This window comes from Trachypithecus francoisi, unplaced genomic scaffold (assembly GCF_009764315.1).
Source record: "Trachypithecus francoisi isolate TF-2019V2 unplaced genomic scaffold, Tfra_2.0 Lachesis_group13, whole genome shotgun sequence".
Lineage (NCBI taxonomy): Eukaryota > Metazoa > Chordata > Mammalia > Primates > Cercopithecidae > Trachypithecus > Trachypithecus francoisi.
Genome location: NW_022681458.1, coordinates 4,024,814 through 4,035,072, shown reverse-complemented (window position 1 = coordinate 4,035,072; position 10,259 = coordinate 4,024,814). Strand labels below are relative to the sequence as shown.

General features: G+C 49.0%; 1 protein-coding gene across 7 annotated transcripts in view; it reads left to right on the top strand.

Moving 5' to 3' along the window:
• The first annotated feature begins 2,782 nt into the window (after window positions 1-2,782).
• UBE2F (ubiquitin conjugating enzyme E2 F (putative)) overlaps window positions 2,783-10,259 on the top strand; it is an 80,127-nt gene continuing 72,650 nt past the window's right edge. For 2 of the 7 annotated variants that reach the window (XM_033229702.1, XM_033229701.1), the window contains exons 1-2: window positions 2,783-2,965; window positions 9,213-9,346. In XM_033229702.1, the coding sequence (XP_033085593.1) occupies window positions 9,229-9,346 (118 nt within the window). In that variant the 5' untranslated portion in view covers window positions 2,783-2,965; window positions 9,213-9,228. Of the gene's footprint in view, window positions 3,002-9,212; window positions 9,347-10,259 lie in introns of all 7 variants that reach the window. The other 5 variants (XM_033229699.1, XM_033229694.1, XM_033229700.1 and 2 more) reach the window with 4 other exon arrangements.

Sequence of the window (10,259 nt, the reverse complement as noted above, 5' to 3'; positions counted from 1 at the left end):
GAAAGCAAGTGTATTAGAGAAATAAGGAAGTAAAAGAATGGCTACTACACAGGCAGAGCAGCCCCAAGGGTTACTGACTGGTCACTTTTATGATCATTTCCTGATTGTATGCTAAACAAGGGGTTGATTATTCATGAGTTTTCCAGGAAAGGGCTGGGCAATTCCTGGAACTGAGGGCTCCTCCCATTTTTAGATCACATAGGATAACTTGCTGTCTTTGCCATGACATTTGTAAACTGTCATGGCACTGGTGAGAGTGTCTTTTAGCACACAGATGTATAGATGTATTATAATTAGTACATAATAGGCAGTGAGGATGAGCAGAGAACACTTTCGTCACTCTCTTGGTTTTGGCTGGCTTCTTTATGGCATCCTTTTATCAGCAAGGTCTTTGTGACCTGTACCTGTGCCAATCTCCTGTCTCATCCTGTGACTTAGAATGCCTAACCTCCTGTGAATGTAGCCCAGTAGGTCTTAGCCTTATTTTACCCAGCCCCCATTCAAGATGGAGTTGCTCTGGTTCAAACGCCTCTGACACCCTTAAAATTTATAAACATCGAGCTGCAATCCAACTACCTTGGGCACATGTTCTCAGGACCTCTTAAGGCTGTGACTCAGGCCTTCGTCACTCGTATTTGGCCCTGAATAAAATCTCTTCAAATATTTTACAGTTTGACCTTTTTTGTCAATAGACTACTTAACTTCTGTGTCAGTTTCCTCATCTATAAAATGGGGATAATACCTGTTTCATGGGGTTATTGTTTGGATTCATTGAGTTAATAAACTAGGAAGTCCTAAATAAGTCTTAGTGAAAGAATTAGGCAGCCTCATGAAATGGAGCTAGAAATGACTTCATTCATCCACGGCGGTGGAATTTGGGCCTATGTGGGCCAATGTGTGGTGCAATCCATTCTGCAGACAGTGATGCTTATGAGTAAGACAAGTGCTCACTCCTTTCCGGCTGCACCTTCGCACACTGCAATCTTCAAGCCCTTATCTCCTCTCACCAGGACTCATGCCGCCAGCTCATACAATCTCTATCCAGCAGATGTGTTTTCATCACCTGCATGTCCCAGGATAGGAAAGGGGGTGGCAGGAGGTGAGGCTGGAGGAAGAAGGAAGAGGCGGGCTGAGGAGCTGAGCTTAGTCAGGGAAACAGGCCATGACAATAAGGAAAAGGGAAGTGCAGGGCTCCAAGGAAGACACAGAGGGCATCTGCACTGCCCCACCCCACCCTCAGACTTTGAGGCCTCTGAGGAGGTGGTATCTTAGCTTAGAAAAACTTGTTAGCCGGGCAAGGAAGGGAGAGACATGGTCCCAAACACAAGAAATAACACGAGTTGTGTTCGTTCGTTCTTTTCTTTTTCTGGAAACAGAGTCTTGCTGTGTCACCCAGACTGGAGTGCAGTGTCGGGATCTCAGTTCACTGCAACCTCCGCCTCCCAGGTTCAAGCAAATCTGCCTCAGCCTCCCAAATAGCTGGGATTACAGGGGCACACCACCAAACCCGGCTTTTTTGTATTTTTAGTAGAGACGGGGTTTTGTCATGTTGGCCAGGCTGGTCTCGAACTCCTGACCTCAAGTGATCTGTCCGCCTTGGCCTCCCAAAATGCTAGGATTACAGGCCTGAGCCACTGTGCCTGGCCAAGTTGTGTTCTTGACCAGTTTTCCTGACTCCCCTCCCACTGACTCTCTTAGAGCCAAAGCCTTTATTATTATTATGGGGACAGGGTCTGGCCCTGTCACCCAAACTGAAGTGCAGTGATGCGATCACGGCTAACTGCAGCCTCAACCTCCTGGGCTCAGGTGATCCTCCCATCTCAGCCTCCTGAGTAGCTGGGACTACAGGCGCGCTCCACCATGCGGCTATTTTTTTTTTTTTTTGTAGCGATGGGGTCTTGCCACCATCAGGAGGCTGGTCTTGAATTCTTGGGCTCAAGGGATCTTCCCACTTTGGCCTCCCAAAGTGCCGGGATTACAGGCATGAGCCACCGGGCCCGCCAGCCTCTTTTAGGAAGAAAACCTGATACTGTCACTCCACTGTTAGAAACCTCTCAGTGGGGTTTTTGGAAAAAGTCTAACTTCTTGTCTCCTTCTTACCGTCTCCATGCTGAACCTCTTCTTTCCGATGGTCCACTCCTCCAGGGGCCTGCCTGACGCCCAGGGCGGCCCCTCGTCAATCACACAGGATGCACATGAGAGCGGGATGAATCTGGGCTCCTAAAAGAGGACAAGTTGAAATGGATTTTTAAGGCATTTTAAACACATTTAAGAGAGAAAATAAGGAATAGAAGGGACATGACAAGAACAGTGGGGCCTGCGGGCGCAGCACACGGTTTGGGGTTGGTCGTGGTTTGCGCGTCTGACCGCCCGGTCTCCCTCACCGCCCGCACTGCAGGCTGCGGGGCCGGGTCCAGTCCTTTGCACTCCAGGTGCGGTGCTGGACAGCGGGAGCTCCAGCCACGGAGGCCGCTTCTTAAGGAAGGATAACCCGGGCTCCTCCGAGCCCCTAAATCCTGAAGACCAATAAGTTAACTCCGGTTGGAACCAGGCGCAAAATCCCCAGCCCTCGGGCGCTCGGACTCTAGAGCCAACTGGGAAGCCCCGCCCCTAACGCTACTCGCCAATCAGCGGCGGTCGCGAAATCCGTGCCCGCCCCCCGGCCGCATCCTCTGCCAATGAGCGAGGTCCGAGCGGCCGGTCGCCCAGCCCAGTCCGGACCGGCGCACGCCGCTGTTCGCGTGTCTGGTTCCAATAAAGTTTTTCGCCACTTTGAATTTTTTTTTTAAAGCGCCCGCTGCAGTCTCTGCAGCCGCGGGCGAGAGCGGCCGACTCCCCGCCTCTCCACTTCCGGTCCCGCCGCCGGGAGCCGGTGCGGCTGTGAGGGGCCGCGTCTCGCAGCAGCCGCCCGGGCCGGGCATGGTGTTGGGCGCCGGACCCGCCTCGCCTGTCTCGGGGAGCCCAGGTGAGGAGCGACCGCGCGGCTCTGCGGCGGGGCGAAGTGCGGAAGCCGGTGCACGGGCTGGCCTGCGGGCCGGCGGTGGCGGGGCCGCCTCAGGCCCACCGGGTTCCTCACGCCGGGGGCCGGGCGGGCGCGGGCACCTGGACGCAAGGCCGAGCGGCGTGAATGGGAAGGGACTGCGGGCCGCGGGCAGCGAGCCGGGGGTCGGAGGCGGCGTCAGTGGCCAGGGCGCTGGCCTCGCCCGGCAGTGAGTGACCGCGGCGGCGCCTGGGGACGGCCCGCGCCGAGCACCTAGTGTGAACCAGGCCCCGGGTCGAGCGTGGCACAGACCTGGCCACACTCACGCCCCACTCGCGGGATCGGTTGCCTGCCTTGTAGGGAGGAAGCGGGGCGTCCAGCGCCTGGCCAAGGTCACCGGCCCGACGTGGCCGCAGAAAGCGGGACCGGACTCCCGATCGCGGCAGGAGTCACGCTAGGCCGTGAGGAGCGGGGGAGGTGAGGGGAGTGACAGCTCGCGCCCCGTCCGTGTACCTGCAGCGCGAAGAGTAAGTATGGGCGCTTACCTACAATTGGGGGCGGCCAGGCTAGTTTGGAAAATTTTTACCCCAGCAAAGGAGACGAGGAGGGAAGGGCATCTTGGAGCAATTAGTGCTGCAGAATCTTGGTTCCAGACCTGGTTCTGCTGGTGTGTCATCTTGGGTGTGACCTTCCCCTCCCTGGGCTCAGTTTCCTCATCTGTCCCAGGAGAGAATTGGGCCCCCCACCCTGCATTCCCGACCGCCTGAAAGTGGGGGCAGGATGGATTGGAACAGCCAGAGAAAGCTTCTTGGAGGAGGAGACGTTGGAATCTAGGTAGGAATCTTCCCCTTAAGGAGGGGGTAGGATTCGTTTGTGAAGGAAGGAGGGCATTCCAGACCTGGGTATCAGATTGAATAGAAGCTTCTGGAAATGAGCAGGGTGTTGTGAAGGAACAAAGAGGAAATTGGCCTGCCTGGTGCAGAGGAATCCTGGCTGAGGAGTGAGATGAAGGTAAGGGGGAGCATAGAGGTGGGAGAGAGATTGAGAGACAGAACCACACCAAGTGTAGTGCTGTCCCCCAACCTGGACATACCTGCCTTTCAGGTAGTAGGCAGTGCAGGAAGGGGCAGGTTCACTGCTGAAAATAGAAGGGGCTGGGCTCCAAAGATGGTCAATCAACCAGCGTACTCCTTTGCCAAGCAGGAGGTTCTTGGGCACTGGCATTCTGTGGAAGAGTAGGATATGGACTTTGTTGTGCCCTGATCTGGGCCCGTTTGACTGGGGAAGTTGAGTGTCCCCTAGTGACCTGCAGTCCCATCCTTGATGCTTGGATTGCGATGTCTCCATTAGGAAGGAATTGTAAATAAGTAGCCCCCTCACCTTGAGCTGACTGGCCCCTGGCGTCCCTGCACAAAGTGACATGGCCTGGTTTTGCCATTGCTTGCAGGGATGCTGAGTAAATATCACTTGATGGCACTAATACATTGCACACCAGATACTCTTTGGGCCGTCAGAAAGCAGGTCCCATCCAGAGGAAGAACCTAACTGGGCCAATTACAACTTGTGGAATTTAGAGACTGAGAATGCTGTTCAGAACAGCTGATCTGTTACCGGAATGCTGCCTTAGAGTGTAATTTGCAGGAAAGAGGAAGTTTTGTTTTAAACCAGATCTTCAAGAGTTGAAACATATTGAAGAAGGAAAAGAATTCTGAAGCAACTGCAGGTATTCAGCTAGCCGCTTGACAGTTTGAATACTTATTTTTTGTTAGAATCCTTTGGTATAGATTTAATTTTATAGCTATGGAAACATTCCCAAATTAGGCCTTGGGTTTATCCTTAAAGTGGCATGTGAAAATGATACACATGACAGAAAAATAGATGGTCACTGTATTAGATTTCTTAGAATGTTAGGGAAGTACATTTTTTATTACTTTCTATGGAAAACAAAACACCAGTGTTGAACATTCTTTTATATCTCGCAAGTCACAGACTTGAAGATAGTAAACCAGCAATCTGACTCTTCCAGTGGAATTGAATATTGGAGCATCTTCTGCCCACAGAGAGGATTTCGTCGTGGCATGATTGGGGGTATAAAAGCATTAAGCATAGCCTGCAGACTGTAGTGGTACAGAAGAGTTTCTTGGTGGTGAGCCTTTCAGTATGTGAGGGATCAGTCTCCCCAGGCACCCCTGAGCCTCCTTCAGTGCAGGTTCTCGGGGAGCTGGGTGTGGTCCCAGTGCTTGCTGTTCTATGGGACTCTTCATTCTTGGTTACTGCCTGCTGAACTCATGTTCAAGCATGTTGTGCTTTTATTTTTTACTCTTTGCTTCATTTGCATTCCCAAGGTCAGCCAGAGACCTGGTAGTCCTTGTGTAGGGCCTCTGGTGCATCCAGCTGACCCCCAGGTGATGGATGGATGCACGTCTTGGTCCATAATTGGGTGACCCTGATGATGTGGCAGGACTGATGTGATCGAGTCTGCACACGTGGCAGCAGACTTGGCTGGGAAGGGAAACACTGTTCCATGACAAGGAATCCTTGTGAGGGATTTTTGACAAGATCATTCCAGGTAGGGGCTGAAGCAGGAGAGCTTGGCTCTAGATGGTGCTAATGTCTGTGGTAGCTGAAGCCCCTACAGGTGTTTGTGACTTTTTCCCTATGAAGTAACTTCATCAGCTGAACCCAGCTGCTTTGCCCTGGGCGAAGCTGTGAAGATGTGCTCTTATGGAGGTCCACCTGAGGAGATGGCACAGTAGCGTAACAATGAAGAAAGTAATGTTGGCTTATTTTCACATTTTTGTCAACTTTATTGAGGCATAATTGAAATACACTAAACTGCCCATATTTAAATTGTGTAATTGATTAGTCTGAAACCATGACCACAATCGAGATAAAAACATGTCCTGCTGGGCGTGGTGGCTCACATCTGTAGTCCCAGCACTTTGGGAGGCTGAGGCAGGTGGATTGCTTCAGCTCAGGAGTTCAAGACCAGCCTGGGTAAATGGTGAAGCCCTGTCTCTACAAAAAAATTTAAAATTAACTGGGTGTAATGGTGCGTGCCTGTAATCCTAGCTGCTTTAGGGGGTCGGGGGTGCTGAGGTGGGAGGATCTCTTGAACCTAGCAGTTAGAGGCTGCACTGAGCTCAAGTCACGCCACTGCACTCCAGCCTGGGCTACAGAGCAAGACCTGTCTCAAAAAACAAAAAACATTTCTGTCATCCATGAGAGGGAAACTAGTGTGTCTTTGGTGACTGCTTCTAGCAGCTGAGTGGCTTTCGGCAGCCTGCCTTCTGGGCCCCTGTTGTCCTGGGGTCCACATGTTAAAATGGAATGGGAGTAGGAGAAGTCCATTCCAACTTTGCAATTCTAAGAGCTTATGACTGTGGAAGCGCAGAGCTGTCTCGGAAGCCTTTAGACCAGTGCTTCTTAAGGGGTTTACGGTATGTGTATGTCCGTGTCCTCTGAGTGGAAAAGACTGTGCAGTTCAGAAGATCGTATTCTATGAATTGTTTTCATTTTTTAAAAATTCTTTAATTTTGTTTTATTTTTTGAGATGCAGTTTCACTCTTGTTGCCCAGGCTGGAGTGCAATGGCACCATCACTTCAACCTCCACCTCGTGGGTTCAACCTGTTCTCCTGCCTCAGCCTCCTGAGTAGCTGGTACAGGCACCCGCCACCAGGCCCAGCTGATTTTTTTGGTATTTTTAGTAGAGATGGGGTTTCACCATGTTGGCCAGGCTGGTTTAGAACTCCCGACCTCAGGTGACCCACGCGCCTTGGCCTCCCAAAGTGCTGGGATTACAGGCATGAGCTACCATGCCCGGCCTATACTGTTTTCATGATACAAACAATAAAAAATAAAATCTGACAGCCTTTAGGAGATAGGCAGAAGATGATGTGAGAAACTGTGTAAGAGACCTGGGTGAAAAATGGTTTAAAATGCCAATGAGGAAAGGAATATTCTTATTTGACTTTCAGGATCTTAGTCTCAACCTAAAATTTCTGTGCTTATGTCAGGCTTTTCACATGGAATTTTTAGATCGTTTTCTGTTGAAATGATCAGAGTGCTATTGAAATAAAATGATATGAAAGCAATAAAGGAAATTATGGAAATATTGAACTGGTGACAATTTATTTTATTTTATTTTATTTTTGAGTCTCGCTCTGTTGCCAGGCTGGAGTGCAGTGGTACAGTCTCAGCTCACTGTAACCTCTGCCTCCCGGGTTCAAGCGATTCTCCTGCCTCAGCCTCCCCAGTAGCTGGGACTACAGGTGTGCGCCACCACACCCAGCTAATTTTTTGTATTTTAGTAGAGACAGGGTTTCGCCATGTTGGCCAGGATGGTCTCAATCTCCTAACCTCGTGATCCTCCTGCCTCATTCTCCTGAAGTGCTGGGATTACAGGCGTGAGCCACAGCGCCCGGCCCTAGTGACAAATATTTGTCCTCAGTCAAAAGAAGTTCCAGAGACTCTCTCTGACCATGGCAAAGTAAGTAAGAGTTAGGAGGAAGATTAATATCAGTTTGTGTTAGAAATAGAAGGCAGAGTCTAGAGGATAGTTACCCTTATAATTAGTGGGATCATAATGTAAGCTGTGGACTTTGAGTTATCATGTGTTGATGTGGGTTCATTAATTGTAACAAATGTACCCTCTGGTGGGAGATGTTGGTAATAGGGGAGGATGTCCATGTGTTGGGGCAGGGAGCATATGGGGAATCTCTGTACCTTCCTCTTAATTTTACTGTGTACTTAAAACTGCCCTTAAAAAATAAAATCTTAAACAAATTGTGGCATTTCTTCAACTGTCTCCCAGGCAGCAAGTGGCATCACCTGTGTTTGGTCTTTGTTGTCCCTCCCAGTGAGCTTACAGCAGGGGAACCTGCAACACAGATGGGGTGGAAGCCACCAATGAACATAATCTACTTTGGGACATTAATTTTAATTCAGTCTTGATGTTGAAATTGCCAAAAAATATAAATAAAACACAAACGTAAGTAAATGCAACACAGCATGAATAAAGGAGAAGATGCTTGTTAAGGCTCTAGCCACACCTTTATTAAAGGAGGAAGGAGAGCAAAGAGTGGTGCTCCTCTTCCACCAGAGGCTGTGCTGCTTCAGTTGGTGATGGGCCAGACCCTGGGACCATACCATGTGTATGCATGATCCCCTGCAGCAGGGCAGGGCAGACTTACTAGTGGACAGTAATGGACCCATGTGGAACCCGTTGGTGAGGGCATGCTGGTTGAGAAGCTGTGGAGGCACCCTAGACGTTGTGTTCCACGGGAGCTTCGTCACAACCACATCTCAGGGCCTGGCACCTAGTGGGTAACCAGTGAGTGTGAAATGCATGACTTTTTAATTTTAATTTTTTTTTTTTTTTTTTTTTTTGGAGACAGGGTCTCGCTCTGTCACCCAGGCCGGAGTGCAGTAGCACAATCACGGCTCACTGCATCCCCAGCCTCCCAGGCCCAAGGGATCCTCCCACCTCAGCTTCCCGAGTAGCTGGGACTACAGGCGCACGCCACCCCCCTGGTTCATTTTTTTGTATTTTTTGTAGAGACAGGGTTTTGCCATATTGCCCAGGCTGGTCTTGAGCTTTTAGGCTCAAGCGATCCTCCTACCTTGGCCTCCCAAAGTGCTGGGATTGTATTTTTGAGCCACTGTGCCCAGCCGTGACTCTCTTTTTAAAAAACTGTTTTAATTCATGGCCGGGCACGGTGGCTCATGCCTGTAATCCCAGCACTTTGGGAGGCCAAGGCGGGCGGATCACCTGAGGTCAGGAGTTTGAGACCAACCTCAACATGGAGAAACCCTGTCTCTGCTAAAAATACAAAATTAGCCAGGCATGGTGCTGCATGCCTGTAATCCCAGCTACTCAGGAGGCTGAGGCAGGAGAATTGCTTGAACCTGGGAGGTGGAGGTTTCGGTGAGCTGAGATTTCACCATTGCACTCCAGCCTGGGCGACAAGAGCAAAACTCCGTCTCAAGAAATAAAAAATAAAAATAAATAAATAAAGTTAATTCATAATTTTAAGTTAGGCTTATAGAGGATGGCATAGAGCTTTTCAAATGTATTATGAAGGAATCCAATCTTATTAATGTGTGCAAATTTTTTCCATAACTAAATTATGGGAAAAAATCAAAATACAAAAGCACCTGTACATTTTCCTCAATGTCTAATTAGTCTCTGGAGACCTGGTCCTTAACCCTGCTTTCATTGCTGTCTTTCAGGGTAAAGGCAGCAGTAATGCTAACGCTAGCAAGCAAACTGAAGCGTGACGATGGTCTCAAAGGGTCCCGGACGGCAGCCACAGCGTCCGACTCGACTCGGAGGGTTTCTGTGAGAGACAAATTGCTTGTTAAAGGTAATGATCATTCGTGTGAACTGTTTTTGTATCCTGTAACAAACGGAAGTTTGACTGGAGAGTCTTTGGGGATATAAAGCAACCCACTGCTGAATAGAAATACCTGTTTAAAAAGATTTTAAAATATAATTGGTTATCTCTTATGGTGGAAGGACATTGTACCATGCAGATGATGTGAGCACGCTGTTGCAGGGAGATGGTATGGGATGTTCTTTGTCACGTCTGCCAAAATGCTAGCAGAAAGAATAAGGTGCTGAGAGTTGGCAAGGCCTAAGACTGGTTTCAGAGCTGCCATTATCTTCCTTTCTTTCTGATTCTCAGCACTATAGTTTCTGCTCTGTAAAGGGGAAGGAGTCAAATTTTGTAGTCTCTTAGGATCTTTTCCTGTTTTATTCAGGTCAAAGCCTACGGCGAGTCTTGTGAAAAATTAGTTCTCTTCACGGAATTATTAACATGTAGTATTCTACAGTTTTAGTTGACTACTGCTATCCATGTTGGTGAGGAGAAACTTTATCCTGGAGAAGGGTTGGTAAAATGTGTGAGAGTATGTGTGCATGCAAATATGCATTCATTTGTATGTTTGAGCGTAAATTTTGCATTTATTCATTTAGCAAACTCTTAACATTTTCAAGTGCTTTGAAGTCGGTTTCTTGGGGGGGTCATAAGACCTATAAAAGATGAAGAAACAGTTGCAGCCTTTAAGGAGATTATAATTTGCTTGATTATAAAAAAGTTAACTTTGTATTTTATTTACTTATTTTTTTGAGACAGAGTCTCACTCTCACCCAGGCTGGAGTGCGGTGGAGCAATCTTGGCTCACTGCAACCTCCACCTCCCGGGTTCAAGTAGTTCTCCTGCCTCAGCCTCCTGAGTAGCTGAAATTACAGGCACCTGCCACCACGCCCAGCTTATT